The sequence below is a fragment of the Schistocerca gregaria genome, chromosome 2 (assembly GCF_023897955.1).
Source record: "Schistocerca gregaria isolate iqSchGreg1 chromosome 2, iqSchGreg1.2, whole genome shotgun sequence".
NCBI classification, from domain to species: domain Eukaryota; kingdom Metazoa; phylum Arthropoda; class Insecta; order Orthoptera; family Acrididae; genus Schistocerca; species Schistocerca gregaria.
In genome coordinates this window covers 667,986,437-668,013,170 of record NC_064921.1, presented here as the reverse complement: position 1 = coordinate 668,013,170, position 26,734 = coordinate 667,986,437, and the positions used below count along the sequence as shown (strand labels likewise).

The 26,734-nt window shown below is 46.1% G+C and overlaps 1 protein-coding gene across 1 annotated transcript; it reads left to right on the top strand.

Annotated features, from left to right (window-relative positions):
* Nucleotides 1-4,710: 4,710 nt before the first annotated feature.
* On the top strand, nucleotides 4,711-5,436 carry LOC126335927 (nematocyst expressed protein 3-like). The gene has a single exon (XM_049999402.1). The coding sequence runs from the start codon at nucleotides 4,711-4,713 to the stop codon at nucleotides 5,434-5,436; it is 726 nt and encodes a 241-aa protein (XP_049855359.1).
* The last annotated feature ends 21,298 nt before the right edge of the window (nucleotides 5,437-26,734 follow it).

Below are 26,734 nucleotides of genomic sequence, written 5' to 3'. Positions count from 1 at the left end.
TGCATAATACCGAGGCACACAGGGCCAACACCCGGCATAATGGTGTGGGGAGCGTTCTCCTATACTGGCCGTACACCTCTGGTGATCGTCGAGGGGACACTGAATAGTGCACGGTACATCCAAACCGTCATCGAACCCATCGTTCTACCATTCCTAGACCGGCAAGGGAACTTGCTGTTCCAACAGGAAAATGCACGTCCGCATGTATCCCGTGCCACCCAACTTGCTCTAGAAGGTGTAAGTCAACTACCCTGGTCAGCAATATCTCCGCATCTGTCCCCCATTGAGCATGTTTGGGACTGGATGAAGCGTCGTCTGACGCGGTCTGCACGTCCAGCACGAACGCTGGTCCAACTGAGGCGCCAGGTGGAAATGGCATGGCAAGCCGTTCCACAGGACTACATCCAGCATCTCTACGATCGCCTCCATGGGAGAATAGCAGCCTGCATTGCTACGAAAGGTGGATATACACTGTACTAGTTCCGACATTGTGCATGCTCTGTTGCCTGTGTCTATGTGCCTGTGGTTCTGTCAGTGTAATAATGTGATGTATCTGACCCCAGGAATGTGTCAATAAAGTTTCCCCTTCCTGGGACAATGAATTCACGGTGTTCTTATTTAAATTTCCAGGAGTGTATTTAAATGATTACACAATCAGCTAAAACGAACAGTGAGGCTGTCAGTATAAGCACATTACTGTTGTCTGTATGATGTTGCACTGCCCAGGGCCTGTAATGATAAAGGGCCCGTTTAGGTCAGGCATATTGTATACAGAAGTGGAAGAGAGAGCACCACTAAATTCCACAATCCGCAAGCATTGCATACAAACAGAAATTACTGTTACAGTGTACTATTGGACCCCAATGAGTAAATTGCATATTTTCCAGTGAAAAAGAGCACTAGCAAACAGTCATAGCTACATTAGGTTACTTAAACAGGTGTCACACTGAGCTAGAATTTAGCGACTAAGTATAAGGTCAGTGAGTCGGATGCGGGTTTTGTAACTGTGAAATACTTTCCTACATTACAGAAGTGAATATTAAATCTGAACTAATAATGCGAAAAATTTTGAACTTGGATAGCTTACAATAAAAATCTTTCTGTTTATTGTAAAAGAAAAACAATTGATTTTCTAAAACGTTCTCTGCCATACACAACTTGAAACAGGTCACGTCGACCAAATCTTGTGGAAGAACTGACAGCAACGTATAACGGCAAGCAGTAAGATCCCTTGGCTTTTGGTTTGGCAGTATTCGACAGCCATTTCTAGGCGCAAGTAAATTTAAAAAAGGCAGCGCGTTTTTGTTATCAAGTAACGTCTTCATCAATTACTTTAGTTTTAATGTAATCTGCGAGTAATTGCTGATGTTTGATATGAACATGAAAAGGACTCCGTAGACAGGGGAAGAACCTCTTCTTGGGCAACTACTTCCATAATGACCAAAAGGCATTAAATGATCTTCAAGCACATTTGTTCCAGCAAAGGTATTAAGAAAATGATAGTAACAATGACGGTAATAATCGAATTATCCGGTAACTTCACACTTCACAGTGGATTTTCTCGAACTAAGATATTTGCTGAATTAGTGAATATTTCAAAATGGCTTTACATCGAGGCTATGAAGCCTAGAAGAGTCTTCACATCCTGCTGAGATGAGAATAGCATAATCTCCACGTCAGATGATTGCTTCTACTTAACCACTTAATAGAATCGCATCCGTTACAGCACACTCCTGGGGCTGGGAAATGTGGCTACAATGGTCTGGTGAAACGAACTATCACAGGTGCATTGCGTGGGTTCAGGCATTTACTCGTAATAGGCACAAATAGATTTACTTTACCTCTTGCAATCTCAAGAGAAAGACATTATAATCCAGAATCAACATTAACCATCACGTTTCTTCATTACCAATTGGGCGGAGCCTCTTTACGTTGGGAAAGGACATAGGCGGAAGTCATGGTAAACAGAAATACTGTCTCCAGTAATCTAACTTACATTAGAAAATTTTATTTTATTTAATCAAAACTTCCACAGGTGTACTGCCGGTCTATAGTGTCCAACGTGCACAATATTTCGGCGATCAAACATGTCGCCATCATCAGGTGAACTGACGGACTGAGCTCCTGTGAACGCGCCGGCACGGAGATCCGTACGCTATGGCTGCTCAGGGGGAAACAGGGTTCGGTCGCGGCGGCGGCCGATTTAAATACCCTCCGCCCGCGGCGCGCTCCCTCCGCCGTCCGCCCCCGCGCGACGGTAGCGCGGTGGAACAGATTGCTACGGCGTCTGAGATGACGTCGGTGTGATGGCTCTGTCCGCCGTGGTCGTCACAACTATGCGTTTGCTCCATTTACTCTTGATTAACCCAATCGCTGTTTTCCAAGCCTTGCTAAGATTATAGCCACAGTCACGGTTTATGAGGTCGTCATTGGTGCGAATTTCGATGGCCTCTCTAACAACGCTGTCCCAGTATCGGTCGCGGCGGCGCCCGATTTAAATACCCTCCGCCCGAGGCGCGCTCCATCCGCCGTCCGCGCCCCTGCGAGAGTCGCTAGAGTTGATTGGTCAGAGGTTTGACGAGAATACCACTGAACTTTTTAGGCATGTCTTGACTTCCACGTATTTTCTTTTTAATGGAGAATACTACAAACAAACTGAAGGAGTCGCCATGGGTAGCCCACGCTCACCGGTGGTAGCGAATTTTTACATGGAGAACTTCGAGGAGGAAGCCCTGTCGTCGTCCGAATGGAAACCTACTTGCTTTTTCCGTTACGTGGACGACACTTTCGTCATCTGGCCACATGGTATGGACAAACTCCTTGACTTCCTTACACATCTAAAGTCCATACACCCCAACATCAAATTCACTATGGAGACTGAAACGGAGGGTAAATTACCTTTCCTTGACGTCTTGGTCACGAGAAGGGCTGACGGCACCCTAGGTCATGGGGTGTATCGAAAGACAACACACACTGATCTGTAATTGCACGCAGACAGCTGCCACTACCCTTCACAGAGGAATGGGGTACTTAAAACTCTAGTACATAGGGCGCGCACTATCTCTGACACAGAGAGTCTACCCCAGAAATTGGAACATCTGAGAACTGTATTTCGAAAAAAAATGGGTACTCAGAGTGGCAGATCCAACGTGCTCTCCGCCCAACCACTGCATCACAACCTGTTCAGATGGATGAAATCACGAGGGAGGAGGTAGGCACTGCATTTATTCCATACACAAGCGCACTCTCGGGGAAAATCGCCCGCATTCTGAAGAAACACCGGGTCGGAACTGTGTTTTGTCCTCCGAATAAAACTCGTGCACTGGTGGGGAGCGCCAAAGATGACCGCGGTTTGAGGAATGCCGGCGTGTACCAGATTCCGTGTCAATGTGGCAAGTCGTTTATTGGTCAGACGATGCGTACCGTCGAGGATCGATGCTGTGAACACCAGAGGCACACTCGACTGATGTATCCGAGCAAGTCGGCGGTCGCTGAACATTGTTTGTCGGAAAATCACGCTATGGAGTATGACCGCCCGAGGATTCTGGTACAGACGTCGAGATACTGGGACAGCGTTGTTAGAGAGGCCATCGAAATTCGCACCAATGACGACCTCATAAACCGTGACTGTGGCTATAATCTTAGCAAGGCTTGGGAACCAGCGATTGAGTTAATCAAGAGTAAATCGAGCAAACGCATAGTTGTGACGACTACGGCGGACAGAGCCATCACACCGACGTCATCTCAGACGCCGTCGCAATCTGTTCCACTGCGCTACCGTGGCGCGGGGCGCGGACGGCGGAGGGAGCGCGCCGCGGGCGGAGGGTATTTAAATCTGCCGCCGCCGCGACCGAACCCTTACGCAGTCTCTGAGAAGGACGTACCTGCGCTTGCTAGCGACGCGAAGGGTGTGGCAGATCGCCGTCCGGCCGTGCTTGCGCCGTCGGCGGCCCCATCTGGCCCCCACTTATGTCGACCAGTGCTATGCCTATGGATGTGATGGACACAGCTCCGGAAACTTTGAAGACAGCGTTGTCTGTTCCGCTCCCCGATTCTGAAGATGAGAGCTCCACCGCCCCTCAGCCAATCGGACAAAGTGGGAAACAGAAGAGGAGGGCAACAGCCGCGACGTCCGCTGTTCGCAGCTCGCCAATCGAGAAGAGGGCCAAGCAAGATTTCGCCCCTGCTCGCCAATCGAGAAGAGGGCCAAGCAAGATTTCGCCCCTGACGCTGATGGTTTTGTCCCGGCCCGGCGCACTGCAAGACGCATGCATTCATCGACGACGCTTCCAACTGCCGTCGCCAACTCGTTCGACGCGCTCGCTGACGCGCCGGACCAGCTGCCGCGTGATCCTGCGCCGAAGAAAGACTCCCATCTTCCGCCGGTGGTCCTCCAGTTTTGGCCGCCCTATGGGGAACTGCAGAAGTTGTTGCTCAGCTGGACAACGGCCGTGTATATTGTGAAGCCTGCCGGACGAGACCCGTACAGGGTCATACTCCGAACTGCTGACGACTATCGCCGGGACACTCAGGAGGCGTCTGAGCGTGGTATCCCGTTCTATACCCACGCTTCCGCACCTGACAAAGTCTTGAAGATTGTCATCCGGGACCTCCCATTCAACACGGAAGCCGATCACCTGCATCGCGAACTCGCTGACCTGGGCTTCTACATACGGGCAGTCGTGAAGATGAGGTCGCCTAAATCGCGTGATGATATGCCGCTCTTCCTGGTCGTGTGCTCCGACACCGTGGAGAACCGCAAACTATACCAATTGTCGCGGGTCGCCGACGTTCCGGTTCAGACCGAAGATCTTCGCTCCAGGTGAGGCCCTGTGCAGTGCTTTCGCTGCCAGGGGATCAATCACGTCGCGCGCCACTGCTCTAAGCCGGACAGATGTGTTAAATGCGCCGGCGCCAACGCAGGAAGTGCGTGCCACCGTCCGCCCACTGAGAAGCCGACTTGTGCACTCTGTGGCGGTGCTCACGTGGCCAGCTATCGTGGGTGTGAGGTGTGGAAGCGTGCCATCGCTCGCGACGTGGCCAAACACCAGCGCTACATCCGAAGAAACCAGCAACGAGACGGCCCGGCGTTCTTTCGCGGCGGCAACGTCAGGGGCGCCCTCCGCCGTCCCGGCTGCGTCTGCTGCTCCTGCTCCTGCCGCGTCCGATGCCGTGCCGATACCTGAGGCTCCTGCGCCTCCACCACAGCTGCTAGTGGCGGACCCGGGTACTGCCTGTCCCGAGCCGTCGGCCAGACCGCGCCCCGCCAATCGCCTGCGCGGGGGTCAGCGCCCCGTGGGTACCCAGCGCTCAGCACCGTCAGTCGAGCAGCCCAAGGTGGACTCTCCAAGCGAGTCAGCCACGCCTCCCCCTTCTAGCGACGGGCCGCGCCGGCTGCCTCCACCGCTGACCTGGCCAACCTCGTCGCGCAGCTGACTGCCTTGATGACCAGTGCTACAAAATTGAAGTCGTGTCGCAGCAACTCACCGCTGCAGTGCCGCTGGCCTCTCTGGCCCCGACCGCTGCCAACACTCACCAGCTGCACCATGGGCAGCGTCAGAGGGCTCACGGTCGTCGCGTGGAATGCCAACGGCGTCCGCACTCAAGCTGGTGAACTTCGCCAATTTCTTCGAGATGAAGCCGTCGACGTCTGCTTTATTAGCGAAACCCACCTGAAGCCTGGGGTCGACGTCAGGGCGGCCAACTACTCCAGCTATCGCACCAATCGACTGACGGCGGGTGGTGAGGCAGCCGTTTCCGTTCGCAATGGCATTCGTCATCACGTGATACAACTTCCACCATGGGCAACCCTGGAGGCCACTGGTGTCGTCGTTCACACCTCGGCTGGCGCCATCACGTTCGTCGCTGCCTATCGGCCGCCGTCTCGTCCACTGGACCATGCTGACATCGAAGCTCTGCTCTCCTTGAGGGGGCAGGTGTTCGTCGCCGGGGACTTCAATAGTAAACATGTCACCTGGAACTCCAGGATCACCAATGCCGCTGGCCGCTGCCTGCTCCGGGTAGCAGAACGACACCTTGCGCTTGTGGTGTGGCTGTACGATCCGACTATCTTCCCTGCCCGTGGCCTCCCGGATATCATCTATATCGCAGTCGTCAAGGGCATCCCTCATCAGATCAACGCCACGACGAGGACGGCTCTGTCTTCTGATCATGTCCCAGTGGTTTTCGATATCGACTTAGACGCCCTGCAACAGCCCAGGCGAGGCATCTCACATGCTGGCATCGACTGGGGCAGGTTTCAAGCAGCCGTGACGGACTCACTCGCCGCCGCGCCGCCCCCTGCAGAAGCTGGAGCGGACGCAGCACTTCTGCACTTTGCGGCAACCACGATCGACGCAGCCAACATAGCAACGCCGCCCCGATCTCGAACTCCGCCTGACTACTCCCGCCAGCTGCCGCCGGACATCCTTGCGTCCATCACTGAGAAGAACCGGGTCTACCGGGAGTGGCAGCGTACAAGAAATGCCGACACCAAGCGCCTCCTCAACAGGATGTGGCGGGATATCCGGGTCGCCATTGACAACCATCGCAATCGTGACTGGAATAACAAGGTCGCCACCCTCTGTCTTGACGACGGCACGGCCTGGCAGACGACGAAGCGTTTCCTACGCCGCACGCAACGTATCCCTCCACTGCTGGTCAATGGTCAGGCGGTCTGCGAACCAGCTGCGAAGGCTGATGCCCTCGCAGACGTCTTTGAGGCTGCGTTTACGCCGATCGAAGACCCGACCGACGCTGTTCACGACGACCTGGTTGCTGACCGGCTCCCACGCTACTTGGAGGCACGCGACGACGATAACGTCATTGAAGAGACGTCGGCGGAGGAGGTGTCGTCCATCCTGCGTGCCCTGAACCCCAGGAAAGCTGCGGGCCCAGACGAGGTTTCCAACGCCCCACTCCAGAAGTTGCCGCCGGTGGCTGTCACTCATCTCGCCACTGTCTTTAATGTAATCCTCCGGTCCTGCAGTTTTCCTCAGTCGTGGAAGCATGCAGAGATCGTGGCGATTCCGAAGATGGGGAAGGATCTGCGTCAGCCCGCGAACTACAGACCTATTAGTTTACTGCGGCCGTCTCCAAGGTCTTTGAAAGGGTGTACATCAGGCGGCTGCAGCGCCACGTTGACGAGGAAGGCCTCCTGCCCGACGAGCAGTTCGGCTTTCGCAGGGGCCACTCGGCAGTTCACCAACTCTTACGGCTAGTGGAAGATGCGTTCGCCGCCCTCGAGCAGCGCGAGTTCTTTTGCGCGGTGTTCATGGACGTGTCGCATGCTTTCGACAGTGTTTGGCACCGCTGCCTCTTGTTCAAACTTTTCGAACTTGGGGTCCCAACGTCGCACGTCCGTCTCATCCATTCCTATGTTGCCGATAGGACCTTCCATGTGCGAGCCGCGCATGGCTTGTCCTCCGTCCGCCGCATCAACGCCGGTGTGCCACAGGGCTCGGTCTTGGGACCACTCCTGTATTCGCTGTACACTTCTGATGCGCCGAAGATCGACCGTGTGCGGCTCGCCCTGTACGCGGATGACACGGCTCTATATACGAGGAGCCTCAATGCCGCCGTCATGCGCCGCCGTCTGCAGCTCGCCGTTGACACCCTGGCAGCCTGGGCCGTCAAGTAGCGTATACAATTCAATGGGGCCAAGACGCAGTTCCTGATCGTCACCAGGCGACTCGTTCCTGCGGGTCTGCAACCGCTCACCGTCAGTGGCAGCTCTGTCCCGTGGCGTCCCACGGCACATTACCTCGGCGTCACCATCGACCGCCGGCTCACGTGGGTTCCGCACATCCGCGAAGTGAAGGCCAAAGTGCGGAACCGGCTTCGCGTCCTGTACCCGGTGCTGAACCCCGGCTCCCGACTACCACCGAGTCTGGGCATCACTCTCTACAAGGCGCTGCTCCGCCCTGTAATCCAATACGCCGCCGTCGTCTGGGGGAACACCGCCGACACGAACCTGAAGAAGCTGGAGACACTGCAGAATCGTATCCTTCGGCTGGCCTTGCACCTGCCTAACGATTTCCCCACCGCTCATCTTCACGACATCGCGGAGGTACCTCTGCTCCGTGACCTCTTCCAGGCGGCCGCCCGAACCTTTTATGAACGTGCTGGCCGGTCACACAACACCCAAATTCGGACGCTGGGCCGCAAACTGACGCGCAGCGTCAACACCAGCTGGCCACAGCTGGCACAGCTAGCACTGCAGAACTGTGCTGTGGAGACACCCAAGAAGACATTCTACATGTGACGACGCATTACATCGGCATGCATAGGAGGCAAAGCACTAACTGCTGCGAACTCCATCACACATCGGAGGAAAAGTTATCTCCGTGCAGATCCACGCGAGACCGAACCCAGTTCCCCTTGAGCAGCCATAGCGTACGGATCTCCGTGCCGGCGCGTTCACAGGAGCTCAGTCCATCACTTCACCTGATGATGGCGAGATGTTTGATCGCCGAAATATTGTGCCCGTTGGACACTACAGACCGGCAGTACACCCGTGGATATTTTGATTATCAAATACGCCGTGAGAAACTCAAGAATTTATTTTATTTGATGAAACGATAGCCATTTCTTGTTTTTCTTGTACTTTATTGAACTAGAGACATTGAAAAATTTGGTGCTGTACTGTGACTCGAATTCGTATCTCATCTTTCGAGGATCTGAATCTCTCGGAACAGTATAGTTCAATCATTTCATACCTTTTCCCAAGACAGCAATCTTCTCTAGGTCTCTTCCAAGGTAAGTATGTGCGTCCGAATCCTGATCCAGTAGAAAAATATTCATAATTTCATTTCAAGCCCTATCACGTGCATACTAGTCTGCTAGTGAAAATTAAGGTACATATTTAATGTTTGTTCATGTGTTGCCAACAATCGAAATAGGTGTCGATATTTATGGTAAAACACGCACACTTCTTACTGTTGGTGAGTAAGTAAGTTTTACTTAAGCTATGTTCGTGGTTTTAAAGAATGACGGTAGGTGTGTGGTTCGATTGTCGCTCAGAAACAAAAACTTGTATCCTTATTTTAGATTCAAACATCTAGCAGCTGGTAAGAAAAACCAATACGTAACATTTGATTTTACTTAGTTAACTATCCGATTGCGTGCTGGGTTCTTATCTCCGTCACAGAACTTCACATCATGAGCTTCATCTTTAAATGCATGAACACTTGGTTCCTTCTGAATGGAGGGATATCACACATATTTCGTGTTAGTTAACAGGGACGAAACGGTCTTTAAAGGAACCCCGGTTTATTAAAAAACTGACGTCTCTCTTTTTTTCAAGTTTACATTTATTTACTGATACTGGTGAAAATTTCTGTAAAACGTGCTTCTTCATGGCTAGTCAGCAATATGATATGATTAGATTAAATTAGAATAATACTTGTTCCATAGATCATGAATACGAAATTTCGTAATGATGTAGAACATGTAGTTTTAACGAAAGATTTCTTTACATACAATGATTCAGTTTCTTTGCAACAATATTTTACTCTCTCTCTCCCATTCCTTTTTATTTCTCTCTCTCTCTCTCTCTCTCTTTCACACACACACACACACACACACACACACACACACACGCACACACACACACACGCACGCACTCAGTCTTTTTCTTGTTTTTATTTGATTGTTGTGCTCAACTATCGGTGAGGTACGAAAACGTTCGTCAATGGTTTTCTTAGTTTTGAGTACACTAACGAATGATATATAAAAACAACCATGAGAGTTACTGATTTATGAAGCTTAGTTTGCATTCAGTTCTGAGTATTATTATTAGCTACGCTCCAGTCCCTAAACCCAGTTACATAAATGTGAATCAGACGGATTACGCATTCCAGGACGTAGCAGCAGCGTCTTTGAGGCGTCAGTTTTGGTCACTTCCCAGCCCACTGTAGAATCACATCGGTTCGTCTTCTTCCTGCTGGTAATGTAACTGAGATTTAGCAACAAGGCAAGGTATATTTGGCAACTCTGTGATCGACGAGCTATTCCTGGTGTGCACGGGGTTAAGCCTCAAAGTTTACTTGATTTTTCCTGTCATTTCTATGGAATAATCTGAGTTATTATTAACGCTTGTGCTGTAACAAAAGATTGTAAATTTACGGTTTCAAGCCCAGGAATGTCGTTGCACGTGAAAATTGCATCTATTATCATTTAAATAGTGGTTTACGAATTCTAGCCCCTACTGGTCTCGTAAGAGGAGACGTAGACGCACGCCTCTTCCTTAGCTCAGTGGAAACGAGGTGACCTGAAAGAAAGCATCTGTTGTGGTTTGCGGTTCCAGTCTTGCTTACTGTACCGTTTTTATCCCTTCTGTGAAAGAGCTACAAGCAGTCAGATCACACACCGATAATTAAATCGCAAGAAAATGCTTCTGCTCATAGTGCAATGTTGAAAAACTTTCAATGCTGCACAAGAGGTAACGCCTCTTTCCACTGCTGACAAACATATTTTGGGTTTCTAGGAACACATAACTGTATTTATGAAATGCCACATTTGCATACCACTTGAGTATGACACAGCATACCAATTAAACACAGACTCAATCGAAATCTAAGTGGTTAGTATTTTACTAATTCGTGCCGATAGAGGCACGCTTGTGTACAGATACTCAGTTTTATTGAGACAGACTTTCGTCGTAAGGTTATCGTGGGTAGTTTTATTTCATTTTTTATAATACAGTCCACAATTGTTGTACGGTTTCTTTTAGTGTTGTTAAAACATTAGTTACCATGAGAGAGAAATTAATCCTCAAAGATATATGCGAATTTTCTGATGTTATCTGTAACAGTCTTACAATGCGCATGCCGTTTATTGATTATACGCATGTACAAAACTTGTTCTGAGTTAAAGCTGTCCAACAAGGTTTTATGAAGAATAAAATGCCACTGCCACACGACAGCTAATGTTGAAATACATTTCTGACGTATTTTGGCACAATGCGCCCTCACCACACATAATACAAAAGTTTCGAGACGCATCTGCAGCCTAGCCATCTATCAAACCGGAACAGAACAAAATGTCGCAGAAGTTAGCCCTTATTCCACATGCGTCTATTTTGGGTTGAGAAGTGAAGGGATTTATATTAAAAGTTCCATTATATCGATAACTTCAGCAGACAGCAGTATGGCGTTTTAAAAAATGAAGCAGTGAATGTACACAAACTCGAGGATTCTTATCAACAGTGCGCGACGCTTACCGTTACGCTACTAGCTGACACATAGCTACAACACCTCCAAAACTCAACATCAATTCCCCCAGAACTCGCGCATTGCACAGTGCTGTGAGATAATGCATATGGCCGGATCTAGACTTCTGATAGACAGACATGTTACAGCTTTTCTTTTGGCCTGCACCATGTTTTTAACAAACAAATAGAGCAATAGAGTAGCTCATGTCAAAAGGAACAATTCCAATTTAAATTTACGCATCCTACAGTGTTGGCAGTTCTGTGTAGGTGTCAGTTACGTGATTTTTATTTCGGTGATTACAAAATAGAGTCCAATGTATGCAGTGGCTAGCCGAGGCAGCTAGTTCATGGCGATTCGGTCAACCAAGTAAATGAATGTACTGAACATACTGCAAACCACTACAGGGAGTCTGTGTGTCAGAATTCTCGTCCACTGTGGAGCAAGGGTGTAATGATCAGATGATGGTTAGTGTTTAACGTCCCGTCGACAACGAGGTCATTAGAGACGGAGCGCAAGCTCGGGTTAGGGAAGGATTGGGAAGGAAATCGGCCGTGCCCTTTCAAAGGAACCATCCCGGCATTTGCCTGAAACGATTTAGGGAAATCACGGTAAACCTAAATCAGGATGACCGGAAACGGGATTGAACCGTCGTCCTCCCGAATGCGAGTCCAGTGTGCTAACCACTGCGCCACCTCGCTCGGTGTTATGATCAGAAGATTCGGTGGTCTGTTGAATTGATAAAAGATTCATATACTTATGGTCTGGGTTCGGTTCCAACTTCTGCTGATGATTTTTGATAAGGAGAGACAGATTCTGTTCTCTTCTGGCTACGCCGAGTGCACGTTCGCCGGCGGATGGCATGGAGGTAGGACGTAGTGTGCTGTTCGCTCCGCCGTCTGTGCTTCCGCGTCGTAAGTCATAGGCTTGCTGCGGCTTAAAACTTTGTTTATAGAACACTTCGAGAAGTAATGAGTAGCGTGTAGTGATGGCTCATTCAAGTCGAAAAGATACTTTGAAACTTACCTTTGATCCTCGATATGCCAGACCCAAGTCGTTTGAAGTAGAAAATTGGTTAGAAGAAGATGTGAAGCTCTCCTTTAATGATGTAATTCGGAGCCACCTGTCGATTGTAGCTTGTGTCGTGTTTATTAAAATGCGTAGTTCCGAGTTGTGTGAGAAAATAGTTGAGTCTTCCGGAGGTGTCACGAAATTTAAGCACTCAGATGGAAACGTTGGTGAAGTCACCGTTGCTCATGCTGGTTTTGGCATTCGCACAATTCGCTTCTTTGAACTGCCTTTTGAGATTACAACAGACCAAATTGATGCTGTAATTTCACCCTTCGGGAAAGTGCTCAGCAACTTTGCCTAGAAACGGTGAAGCGCGCATAAATTCCCAGTACTAAATGGCGTACATCAGAGTCGAGAGGAGTTAGAAAAGCACATCCCGTCGTACATCAATGTCTGCGGATATAGAGGGATTGTAATTTATGACGACCAACCGCGAACCTGTGCGGCTGTAACAAGCCTGGGTACGTTCACGCAGAGTGTATACAGCGGTGCGTTGCACAGCTACCGTCCGGCGAGGCCGTCAGGCCACCTGCGATGACGACACTGCCGGGAACCTACGCCGCCGTGGCAAGCGAACGGCCGACTGCTTCCTCAGCCCCTGAATCGAGTGCAAGTACAAATTCTCCAGACACTCAAGTTCCGATGGACGTCAGTGCCGTCATAGTTGACGACCTACGAAAGTCCCGCCAATCTACGGAAGCAGTTGAAGTTCCACCGAAACAGGCACCTGCAACTGTAAAGGCAGCAGATCCGCCGGAAGTTGAAGACCGACACACCTTGCAAGAAAGCGACACTAACTTCGATACTCAATAAAGTCCGTCGAGAGGCAATTCTCTAAAGAAAAATAAGGAACACCGGCTGGCGCGCAAATGTGCAGAGGAGACATCTCCCATACTCCTACAAAAAACGAAGGAAATGGGTAGTACCTAAAGCCAACAGATCTTGAGCAATACGAAAGCGACACCAGTTTCTGAGGAGCATTCCCCCTTCTGCGCTGGAGAACGAGATGTCCAAGGAAAGCCAACAAAGAAAGCATCCAACCACCCCCAAGAAATGAGTCAGTCTCATGAAACATCACGCGTCCCACACACGACGACAGATTAACTAGCTGGGCAGATGAAATCTACCATAACACTGCCAACGCAGAAATGAAAGAAGTTTCAGAAAATAAGACAGACTTTAAGCTAGCCCCACAGGTGGCTGATTTCTTCAACGAAGACGTCTCCGCGAACGAACATTCTAAAGAACAAGGACACACCACTGAAACATTTGCTACCGGTGAAAATTATTACGATGCGTTTTAAACCTGACGTTTGCGAGGCAAAACAGAAGAATGTTTTTTAAAGTTAGATCAAGTAGAACGAAGAATATCTGACATACAAGCATACAAAATCGCGACAGTTAAACTTGATAAGATTCATAGTTCCTTTCAACTGCAAACAGTGACATTATACTTTTACAAGAAGTGACAGACATTAGGCTTGATAACGTACCTGGATTCAACGCCATTACAAACCCAGGGCATGAAGCGGAAATGGGCAGGGCTCTGCTCACAAAGGAGGGCATAGTAGTCAAAGATGTAGTAAAACTACCAAACAGTAAAGGCATAGCGGCCACAATAAAGAAAATACGACTCATTAATGTGTATGCACCTTCAGTATCCAGTAACAGGCACCGCAGAACGGAGTTCTTTAAAGAAGAAATTGTCCCACTATTTGGAACTCCTGCCCCCCCCCCCTCCCCCCCACCCCCATGAACGATGGACCTTGCCGTTGGTAAGGAGGCTTGCTTTCCCGAGGTCATGCAGCTTTACTGTATGGTGAAATGATGATGGCGTCCACTTGGGCAAAATATTCCGGAGGTAAAATAGTCCTCCATTCGGATCTCCGTGCGGGGACTACTCAAGAGGACGTCGTTATTAGGAGAAAGAAAACTGGCATTCTACGGATCGGAGCGTGGAATGTCAGATCCCTTAATCGGGCAGGTGGGTTAGAAAATTTAAAAAGGGAAATGGATAGGTTAAAGTTAGATATAGTGGGAATAAGTGAAGTTTTGTGGCAGGAGGAACAAGACTTCTGGCTAGGTGAATACAGGGTTATAAATACAAAATCAAATAGGAGTAATGCAGGAGTAGGTTTACTAATGAATTAAAAAAAATAGGAGTGTTGGTAAGCTACTGCAAACAGCATAATGAACGTATTATAGTGGCCAAGACAGACACGAAGCCCACACCTACTACAGTAGTACAAATTTATATGCCAACTAGCACTGCAGATGATGAAGAAATTGATGAAATGTATGATGAGATAAAAGAAATTATTCAGGTAGTGAAGGGAGACGAAAATTTAATAGTCATGGGTGACTGGAATTCGAGAGTAGGAAAAGGGACAGAAGGAAACATACTGGGTGAATATGGATTGGGGCAGAGACATGAAAGAGGAAGCCGTCTTGTAGAATTTTGCACAGAGCATAACTTAATCATAGATAACACATGGTTCAAGAATCATAAAAGACGGTTGTATACAAGGAAGAATCCTGGAGGTACTAAAAGGTATCAGATATATTATATAATGGTAAGACAGAGAATTAGGAACCAGGTTTTAAATTGTAGGACATTTCCAGGGGCAGATGTGGATTCTGACCACAATCTATTGGTTATGAACTGTATATTAAAACTGAAGAAGTTGCAAAAAGGTGGGAATTTAAGGATATGGGACATGGATAAACTGACTAAACCATAGGTTGAACAGAGGTTCAGGGACACCATAAGGGAACAATTGACAGGAATGGGGGAAAGAAATACAGTTGAAGACGAATTGGTAGCTCTGGGGGATGAAGTAGGTAAAAAGACGAGGGCTAGTAGAAATCCTTGGGTAACACAAGTAATATTGAATTTAATTGATGAAAGGCGAAAATATAAAAATGCAGTAAGTGAAGGAGACAAAAAGGAATACAAATGTCTCAAAAATGAGATCGACAGGAAGTGCAAAATGGCTAAGCACGCATGGCTCGAGGACAAATGTAAGGATGTAGAGGCTTATCTCACTAGGGGTAAGATAGATACTGCCTACAGGAACATTAAAGAGACCTTTGGAGAAAGGAGAGCCACTTTTATGAATATCAAGAGCTCGGATGGAAACCCAGTTCTAAGTAAAGAGCGGAAAACAGAAAGGTGGAAGGAGTATATAGAGGGTCTATACAAGGGCTATGTACTTGAGGACAATATTATGGAAATGGAAGAGGATGAAGATGAAATGGGAGATACGATATTGCATGAAGAGTTTGACAGAGCACTGAAAGACCTGAGTCGAAACAAGGCCCCGGGTGTAAACAACATTCCATTAAAACTACTGACGGCATTGGGAGAGCCAGTCCTGACAAAACTCTACCATCTGGTGAGCAAGATGTGCGAGACAGGCGAAATACCTTCAGCCTTGAAGAAGAATATAATAATTCCAATCCCAAAGAAAGCAGGTGTTGACAGATGTGAAAATTACCGAACTATCAGTTTAATAAGCCACAGCTGCAAAATACTAACGCAAATTATTTACAGACGAATGGAAAAACTGGTAGAATCCGACCTCGGGGAAGATTATTTTTGATTCCGTAGAAACGTTGGAACACGTCAGGCAATACTGACCTTACGACTTGTCTTAGAAGAAAGATTAAGGAAAGGCAAACCTATGTTTCTGGCATATGTAGACTTAGAGAAAGCTTTTGACAATGTTGACTGGAATATTCTCTTTTAATTCCTGAAGATGGCAGGGGTAAAATACAGGGAGCGAAAGGCTATTTAAAATTTGTACAGAAACCAGGTGGTAGTTATAAGAGTCGAGGGGCATGAAAGGGAGGCAAAGGTTGGGAAGGGAGTGAGCCCGGGTTGTAGCCTCTCCCCGATGTTATTCAATCTGTATATTGAGCAAGAAGTAAAGGACACAAAAGAAAAATTCGGAATACGTATTAAGATCCAGGGAGAAGAAATAAATTCTTTGAGGTTCGCCGATGACATTGTAATTCTGACAGAGACAGCAAAGGACTTGGAAGAACAGTTGAACGAAATGGACAGTGTCTTGAAAAGAGGATATAAGATGAACATCAACAAAAGTATAACGAGTTTAATGGAATGTAGTCGAATTAAGTCGTGTGATGCTGAGGGAATTAGATTAGGAAATGACACTTAAAGCAGTGAAGGGGTTTTGATATTTGGGGAGCAAAATAACTGATGATGGTTGAAGTAGAGAGGATATAAAATGTAGACTGGCAATGGCAAGGAAAGCGTTTCTGAAGATGACACATTTGTTAACAACGAGTATAGATTTAAGTGTCAGGAAGTCATTTATGAAAGTATTTGTATGGAGTGTATCCACGTATGGAAGTGAAACATGGACAATAAATAGTTTGGGCAAGAAGAGAATAGAAGCTTTCGAAATGTGGTGCTATAGAAAAATGTTGAAGATAATGAGGGTAGATCACGTAACTAATGAGGAAGCATTGAATATGATTGGGGAGAAGAGAACGTTGTGGCACAACATGACAGGAAGAAGGGATCGGTTGATAGGACATGCCCTGAGGCATCAAGGGATCTCAAATTTAGCATTGAGGGCAGCGTGGAGGCTAAAAATCGTAGAGGGAGACCAAGAGATGAATACACTAAGCAGATTCAGAAGGATGTAGGTTGCAGAGGGTATTGGGAGATGAAGGAGCTTGCACAAGATAGATTAGCATGGAGAGTTGCATCAAACCAGTCTCAGGACTGAAGTCCACAACAACAACAACACCATTTGCAACTCGATGTGGACACCTTATCCCGGGAGGAATATTTAACTGTTTTTTGCATGCCAAAGACCAAACTTCCAATTTCAACAAATGTGGTGAACAGGAACGTATAGTTAATGATTTAAGACTAATAGACTCATGGGAACATATGAACGGTGCAGCCGCTGGCTTAATCCACGCTACAAGTCACTCGGCGAGCCGTCTCGACAGGATATATGTAACGCACAATTTGAAACACCTCATTTTGCAGTCCGACGTATGGCCTACCGTTTTTTTCGGATCATGCTGCATACATATGCACAATCAATCTGATAAAATAAGGGACCTTCCCAGGTAGAGGCATAAGGAAGCTCAACGTGGTACATCTGGAAGACCATGCTTGTCAGGAGGCATTTTACAAGGTATGGACAGAGTGTGAAAGCAAATTTAGCTTCTACAACTCTGCACTGACTGGTGGCTGAAACATGCGAAACCTAAAATATGGAGGTTTTTCATGAACTACTCTAAAGACAAAAACTTCTGGTGCAAATGAACTATAGAATTTTACTATCAGTGTCTAAGGGATTTGTACACGTCCGATACAACAGTCGTGGACAGCTACGAAAGTATTAACAAAATTAAAGCAAAAATTTTAACACCACGGCGGAACCAACTGCAAGGCTACCAAATAAGGTCGCGTGCCCAGAATATAGCACAGCACCAGGTCACTTCCATTTATCATGTCATTCGTGAAAGCGAAAGGGCGTCTCGCAAGATATTATCTGAAATAACAACTGATGATGGACGCAAGCTGACGAAGCAAAGCGACATTAAAGATGCAATCGTCGAGCATTTTGAATCCTTAATGTCCAGTCAACTGGTTGACGAACAGCTTCAAGACAAGTTAATGATCAACCTCCAGGGCAAAGTATGCCATGCGGAAGCACAAACTATCATCTAACAAGTGACTGAAGAAGACATCGAAGAAGCTATATAAGGAAGCACGAAAAATAAGGCTCCAGGGACAGATGGAATTTTTTCGCAGATTCAGTGGCCTCGTAAAAGGCAAGTTTACCCTCATCTGCAACGAACTGCTAAACCCTGAAAATGACATGCGAAAAGAATTTCGTGAGGGGCTCGTAGTGTTAGTGCTACAATACCAACACGAAATCTGTAAGAGCTCTGAGGCCAATTACGCTTTTAAACAGCGATTACAAAATCTTTGGCCACATCCTCGCTCGCAGGCTGAAAACCACAATGACCAGCGTCACTGGCCCTTATCAAACAAGTGTGGGCAAAGACAGAAGAATTCTCCAGACACTCTCTGTTTACAGGGACCTAATCTCACTGGCCGAAATCTGCAAAATAAAATGTGCACTCATCTCACTAGACTTTGATAAAGCCTTCGACAGGGTTAACCATAGTTTTCTCCTTCGCACCATGGGCGTAATGGGCTTCCCACCTAGCTTCATTGCGGTAGTAAGAAATACATTAACAAACAACTCAGCCAGATTTGTCATCAATGGACACATTAGCCGCCCGACTGACGTCACCATCTCCATTAGGCAAGGGTGTCCAATGTCAATGGCACTCTTCACCATCGCCATCGAGCCCCTGCTTGCCTCCCTTATGAAACATCTACAAGGCCTACAAATACATGGAGAAAAGATCGTGTGCAAGGCGTACGCTGATGATGTTGGCTTCCCAGTCGTGAATGGCGCTGACGTACAGAGCGCGCTACGAACAGTAACAAAATATGAACAGGCATCTGGTGCAAAACTTAATAGTACAAAATCGGGGATTTTCAACATCGGCCGAGGAATTGGGACGCAAACGCAGGATCTGTTATGCGAGCTTGTAACCATGAAATGTCTCGGCACAGACTTTAAAAGAAATATCAAGCACACCACTGTTGCGAATTATCGAAAATTACTTAACAGCATGCGCGCCTCTGTACAAGCACATAGAATTAGGAAACTGAATTAACTTCAAAAAGTAACAATGACAAATGTATACATCACATCCAAAGTTAATTATATAGCACAAGTTCTGCCACCACCTGCTACTTTGTCGGAAAGCATCGCATCAGCACTAGCACACTGCCTTTTCAAAGTCAAATATGACATTCTGATGCTCCCTACGAAACGTGGTGGGTTAAATCTCACCGATGTCAGCAAAAAAGCGCAAGCCTTATACCTTGCTACCACATACAAACAATGGAAATAACCAAGTGGTACCCTTGCTTCACATTTGTTAAACGAAATAGCTCCCGCTGACGTCAGTGCACCCATAAATACCCAATACATACCCAACGGACTATACCACTTGAAATACTTTTTCCTAGAATACAGCTACATACAGGCAAGACATCATGAAAGACATCATGAAAGTAAAAGAACTTTACCATAACTTGATGAACGACAAACTCAGAAACGACGTAGAACAGAAGTATCCTTGTTATAACTGGGAAACAATATGGGAAACTGTTCACTGCCGGAACCTGCCAACATATGTCAAATCGACCTGGTACTTGGCTGTAGACAGAAAAATTACGACGAACTTTAAACTTCACTCTATTCGATTGGCCGAGTCACTGCTGTGTCCATTATGTAATATACCAGATACCGAAGAGCATAGATTGCTGTGTGACAGGGTAAAAGAAATATGGCTCTACACATGACAAAAGATAGCGTCAGCAGAACTACGCGCAATGCCGTTACGACTGCGGAATTTTTAAATCCTGACGGTATACCTTCCCCTAAAACAAAACGAAACGCAATTAACTGGTTGAAAGGCCACACGTTGCATTACATCCTAACAAAAGAATCAAGCAATAGGGAGTATTTCTGGGTATACCTTACAACTGAGCACCACAAGTTGATGTGTACTAAAAAATACAAAGAAAATTACGCAAACTTTTTAGCTAAAACAATACTGTAATCAATAGAAATGCGTAATTTACATTACACATCCAAGCATTTCGTTTATTACACGAATGATTTTTGGTTAAAATTTGTACTTCACGTAGCAGGAGGAGGATTTCCAACAGAAAGTAATCAGAGAAGATCACCAGTATAGACCAGTTAAGCCTATGTGTATTTTTTACTTTCTTTTGGGGGAAGCACAGTGATGAAACTGGTATACATACTTTATTTAGATTCTTTCTTTCTTTCTTTTTTTTTCACAAGAAGACACATTAATGTTAATTATGTGTAAAATCAAGCAGAAGCAGCCTATTACACTTCATTACCTTCTGAAGAAGGAAATTTTACTTGTCAGCAATAATGAGTTAGCTTCTTTCCGTTTTTCCATGCATTGAGAACGAAATTTACAGACGCAGTTACATAAAAAAAAGTGCAGAAGATATAATGGCATTGTGGTCTGACATTCACATTAAACATGATATTCCTACCAAGTAGACGTTAGGTTGAACCACAATAAAGTCAGGAGTCGCGACACGTAGTAACTCTATCAACAGTAACCTCTGTTATATTAGTTATTTATTCCTAGTGACGAAACAAACGCTATGTAGGGTCACAGGACACTTATTACATCTTTTATTTGAGCTTCTGTATGTATATAAAATTGGTTCAGATCTGGGAATGCAACTCAGACCGCCCTTAACACGGAATTTGATCCCTTCCTGACAATACAGCTCGACTGCAATTTGTTGTTTCTTCAAAACTGCAGATTCCTCAACATCTGCACATATTGCGCGTGAAAGGGGTCGAATCCTGGCCCGGCACTAAATCTTTCATTGTATATTATCAAGCTCTAGAATGAGAACACCAATTTGCTGGTGGGTAATAATTTTGATTTATAATGTATTTTAATTCGTAGTCAACACTAACGGTATCTGACGTTTTTGAGTCCCAGTAAGACACAGAACTGTTTGAAAAAATCATTGTAAATTCAAGGATGTTATTACGAGCTGCCGGTGGAGAACAATTCGGTAGCTGACGTCTCTTTGTGTGCAGTCAACAACGATATGTTTGGGGCTCTATTCCTAGTCAGCACTGAACTCTTCGTCTAGTTCAAACATGCTCACATGTTGCTGCTGGTGTAACAAACCCATTTTTAACGCTCGTTTTCTTCAGAATATATCAGCGATAGTTGCCAGGTTGGAGTCCTGGGAAGGAAAACATTAATATTTCGGCCCGTCATTTCAGTTAAAACAACTAGCTACTGCCGAGGAAATCCGATATGTCACAGTTGATTGTGCTTCGATGACAATCCAGTTAGGTTCTGGGTTCGAATCCCTGTCCAACACAAAGCTTTATCTCACTGCATTTCAAGTAAGCTACTTCTGAAGAAGCAATATTTAACATCTCTCGTAGTTCGTTAACAAGGACAATAGATGCTGGATAGGAATTCGCGCCTGTTAACAATGTTTACGTTATGTACTGATACTGTCTAAAATCGAGGTATATCACTCTCTGTATGCCTAGTTAGAAATGACTGTTAGTTTCGTCAGTCACGAAGTCTTTGCTTAGTCTGCATGACCTGGGTTTCAATTCATATGCAGAACGTGACGGTTCGTCGTGTCATTTGAAGTTGATACATATTCTCAACTAGCTGCTCGTGAATAAAGTATATTTTAATGTCATTTTGTGTTAAATAATAAGTGCGGTATGTTATTTTGAAGAGGAGATCATGAATACGACGAACTTACTACGCGAATTACCTATCTGGCGTAATAATGAGAGTGGTAACATTTCATGTATGTCATTTATTGTAATAAATGTGAACTTACAAGCCTGAAGAACCGTCTTCTCTGATATTTGTAGTACCTTCGTATTACTTTACATCTTGAGGTATTGTGATACAGAGCAGTGTTTTCTAGTGGTGACTTGTTGGAATCATTTTCAATAGTCAAACGACTGTACCGAGGGTCGATTAGAGGACCTGCTAGACAGCTGCGCTATGTGGGTTGCATTCGAATCAGGCTAAATGAAATTTAGGTCGTTCGGATACTTTTGAGCTCGACTGTACGTGTAGCTAGTTCTGTAACTGCCCGAATTTGTTCCGCTTCGCACAACCGTCTCTGAAAGCAAATGCTGTCTACATCTACATACACACTCAGCAAGCCACTATAAGCTGCATCGTGGAGCGTCACTTATACCACTGTCAGTCATTCCCTCTCGTGTTGTGGTCGCAAATGACGTGATTGGAAAAATATCTATCTATATGCTTCCATAATAGCTGTGCTCTTGTCTTCCCACCGGTCCGTACTCGAGACGTTATGTTGTGGCAGTAGTATGTCGCAAATTCCGGTTTTCTAAGCTTTCCAAAGAATGTTCCAGGAAATAACGTCTTCTTCTGTCCAGTGTTTCCTACGTAAGTTCATGCATCATTTCTGTAGCATTAGTGTATTGATCTAATATACCGGCAAACAAATCCATCAGCACGACTCTGCATTGCTTCGATGTCTTCTTTTAATGTGACATGGTGGGAAAGCCAAGAACACTCAAGCAGTACTCAGGAAACGATAGTCCTTTATAGATAAGCTAAATTTTCCCTACAATCGAACTTAGAATACGTTGCAAGTGTTCTGTGTAGAGGTGAATGCATTATGTGTGCGCTAAGTTAACTCGTAAGTGGGCAAATTGTTGGTGGGCGCATTCAGGATGCTACCGTAATCAAGGTATCCGAGGTGTTTGGCGCATGAAGAGTCACCGACTCGAAGATTTATACCGCATACAAGGAAATAGGAGGAACGTGATAATGTGGACGAAAATGTCTGTTGAGTGATGGTGACAGACTGTCTCTGAAGAGAAGGGTGACGAGAAACAAGGTTACGACAGCTGCAAAAGTCACCACAGAACTGAGTGAGGGACTCACAAACCTCGTCAGCACCAAAACAACACGAAGGGAGCTCCGTAAGCGGAAAATTGCATGGTGAGCTGGAATTACAAAATCACTCACTAGTGACTCAGATCCATGTAATAGGGACACGTGATACCAGTACCACTTATGGCCGAGCTTGCGTGCCAGGAGAGGAACGTGGAAGCGGTTCAGTTATGATATAAACAGCCAAATCGTGGTACTCCACGGATCCCTAGTTAATCTGCCAGTTCGTATTGTGTGATCTACGGTACAACACGATAGGCTCGTACCGTCCAGGTCTAGTTTTGTTTTGTGAGCACGAGGATGAGTTATCACATCTTCCCTGGATGCCAAGTGACCTATGACAACGTCACAATGTTACAGAACCTTCGTGGTCTTATTTGGAGAGAGGGGTGCACGATCACTATCCACCTTCATCATCGTTACCTAAACTTGCTACTGTTTTGCAAGAAGAGTGGTATGAGGTTCCCTTGAAACCAGAGACGAATGGAACCTGAGTGCCAACGAGTTTCCTACACCACATCAGGCATGGTAAAGTGTTGTGATTTTGTCCACCCCACATAGATTGTTCCATGTTTAGTAAAAGCTGCCACATAACATATTGAAATTTTGTTTAAGCCACACTGTATCCTCCTAAATCGCTGAAAGACGACACTTCTCCGCACACAGCAGCGCCTTCAACAAATATGACGGATTGCGTTCACCCTCTCAGACTTTCAGTTAATTTATTGTCTTCTAAGGTTGATGGTCAGTATCCTTCGAATGTTGTTTGCCTAAAGTTTGCAGTTCTTCCATTGGGACTAGCAACTTCTGTTCACACGCTGTTCACAAACTCTGCCATCTCTTTTGTGCCCTAGCAACTGATTCTCAGGACTGCCCCTCCGTTAATACACAGACTATTCGTTAAAACTGTTAGTCACCCCACGGAATCATGATACTCTCAGTGTGTGGCTAGCAGTAGCCGAACCTAAGCTTGTAAATCTATTGGTTGAACTGTGCTTGTTTATTATTGCTGGACTTCCTTACTGCTCACAGATGGTGGATTTTAGGGAAGACACTGCTCATGGTGGGTTGTAGCATCCATGACGCAGGGGCATCACTACTCAATAAGTAAGTTTCATTTTTCGTTAAGTGGTGCTCAGCACAAGCAACAAAAAATTCTTTACAATGAAAGGAGTTCTAATAAATTTATGGGACTTTACATTTTATTGTACTATGGCCTTTCTCTTTAATCTTCAGCTAGAAATAAACCATCTTTCTATGTATGATTAGGAATGCGATGCCCCTATTTGAAAGATCATTTTATCAGCTAGAAGTGGCAGCTACTTATGAGATGCAAGGTAACCAAAATAGTGTTCTAGAAGACAATAACTGTTCTAGTTGCTGCAATGGAAACTCAATGAACAGTGTTGTATGGACTCTGTTTATATATGAAGTTGCTTCGGTAAGAACAAAGAGTCGTAGAACGTACTTACTTTCCATAACTTGTGCTTAAAATGTACACGGATAGTCCTAACCCATGGGTTCTTGGCATACCAACGGCAACGCTATTTCCTCGGCAGCTGCAGGAAACAGGGATAGGGGCCCGGTGCGGTTTGTGCTGCGGTTGCGAGTCTCTTGATTGCCCCACAGACAACCCCAGGCAGGCAAGCGTATTAGGCGTCGCTGCCGGAAAGAAGCCACGACGAGTAGTCTTACTAATGAAGACAATCGGATTCTGGGTGCATCTCGCGGATTATAGCCGCTCGCAGCCCTCTCCTAACGTCTTCGTTAACGTGGGAAAACACTGCGCAGTGCCGACCGCGGATTCCATCCTTCCTGGGAACAGTGCGCGCTCACAAGCGCCAGAGGCAGCTTCCTGCCCATTAGACACTCCCGCCTTAACACGAACTAAGGCTGAATAAATGATGGTAGCGTGTACTGATCTTTGAGGACACTTCAGAAAAGCTGACACTGTTCCTATGGGTTTATCGGCTCTTAACTCACGGGATTAACGTCAACACAATGCGGCTGAATAACATTTTCTTGATTCTGGACACGATAAATGGATAAACCATTTTTAAACCTCTAGTCCAGTTTAAAATACTTGGCAGTCATTATTACCTCATCGCCGATTGGTTCCAAATTTACGGTGTATACAGGGCTTGGGCAGAAATTTAGAGTGACAGAAGTGGAAGCTTTAGACAGCCAAGCGTTTAAAAAAAATAGTGTTTATGGCATGGGTTGGACAAGACATGAGCCATTTATGTTAGCGAACTTCTCAGGCAGCAGTTGGCGCACAGGAAACGGTACAGATCAGTAGTCATCCATCGGTCGTAGACTGGAGTCAATAAGCCGAAATATTTGCCATATTTTTTAATTTAGGTTTTACGTTATTTACATTGCAAACAAGCCAAAATAATGTTCAATATATAGTAGTTATTAATATGTTCATGAAGCATGTAAAGGAAATGCAAAGGAAAGTTTGACAAGGGCATATAAATTTCCAGAAAGGTATTCGAGTGCGTATACGATAACTTTGCATATAAAATTAGATACTCTCTGCAGCTGCACTGGGACGTCCTGTACACTTCAGTTACAGTTTCTCCTTGAAAGGTTATCTGCAGATTCCATGTGCGTGCTGTAAGTACAGTCATGTTTTGGAAATTTATTTGAAATCTCAAAAATTCCCTGGCATTTCCTTTTCATTCCTTATGAGGAAATATTTAAAAGAAGCAATACATTGAGTACTATTTACGTTTATTTGGATCATAAGTAAAGTTAAAACTGAAATAAATATGTTTACACACAGGTACTCGACTCCTACAACGCCAGATTAATGTTCTCTGCTCCTTCCGTTGCGCTAAACGCTGCTTGGAAACTGTACTAACACAAGTGACCCTCCGCCAAAACTGCTATTTTTCGAAACGTTTGGCGATCTGGAAATAAACTTCAGTCACTTTCATTTCTGGCAAAGCCCTGCATATGCCGAAAATTTGGACAAAATTGGTAGCTGGTTTCCGCAAACAAGCCTTACCTAAAATACTTTTGCCAACGTTTAAGGAGAAATGAACCATATCCTTGGCACGAATGTGGCTTGATGATAAACAGTATCAAAACACAGGTGATGAAGAGAAGTTGAAATGAAAATAATTAGTAGAATTGAAGATAAAAATGGGCAAACAGTAGTGGAAGAGGTGAAAAAGACTTCTACTCAGGAGGTTGATAAGAGGAAGATAGAAGTGGGCTGGCACAGGCTACGAATTATTTCATCAATAGCGGAGCGTTACTGTCATCAGTTGTCGATATTGTGTGGTGAAACCGAATTTCGCGACACGCCGACCAGACCAGTCGTGTCTGTGCTGGCACGGGCTCGTTTTCTGCCAGCCAGAGAAAGCGTGTGGCAGCGAGAGAGCTGTCAGCATCACTCCGCAGTGAGCGAGTCATCGAAAGGAAGTCTGCTTCACGGAGAGGAATGTACCACATGAACTGGCGGCCAACACCGGGGCTGCCGTGGATGTGGCTGGCGTTCTGTAACACAGTGCATGGACCAGTCATTGAAGCGACAGCTGTGGGCATCTGCGGTATGGATGGCTGGCTGATGTTGCGCATGAGTCAGATAAGCAGTCTGGTCTGCCGGGCCAAACAGGCGAAATCTGTCAGAACCACCAAAGGTGGGAGCGAATGACAATTTGTTGGTTGGTGGGGGAATTCGATTGTGCGCTGGCCACACTTGTTTACGTCAGTGCGGCTTTCCAACGAGCTGTCGTGGGACGCAGTTAGCAGCAAGGAATTGAATGGGAAATCGTCCTGTGCCAGCAGTGGAACCCACTGGCCAGGTGATTCGCCCGTCTCGTGTCGGTATGGCTGGC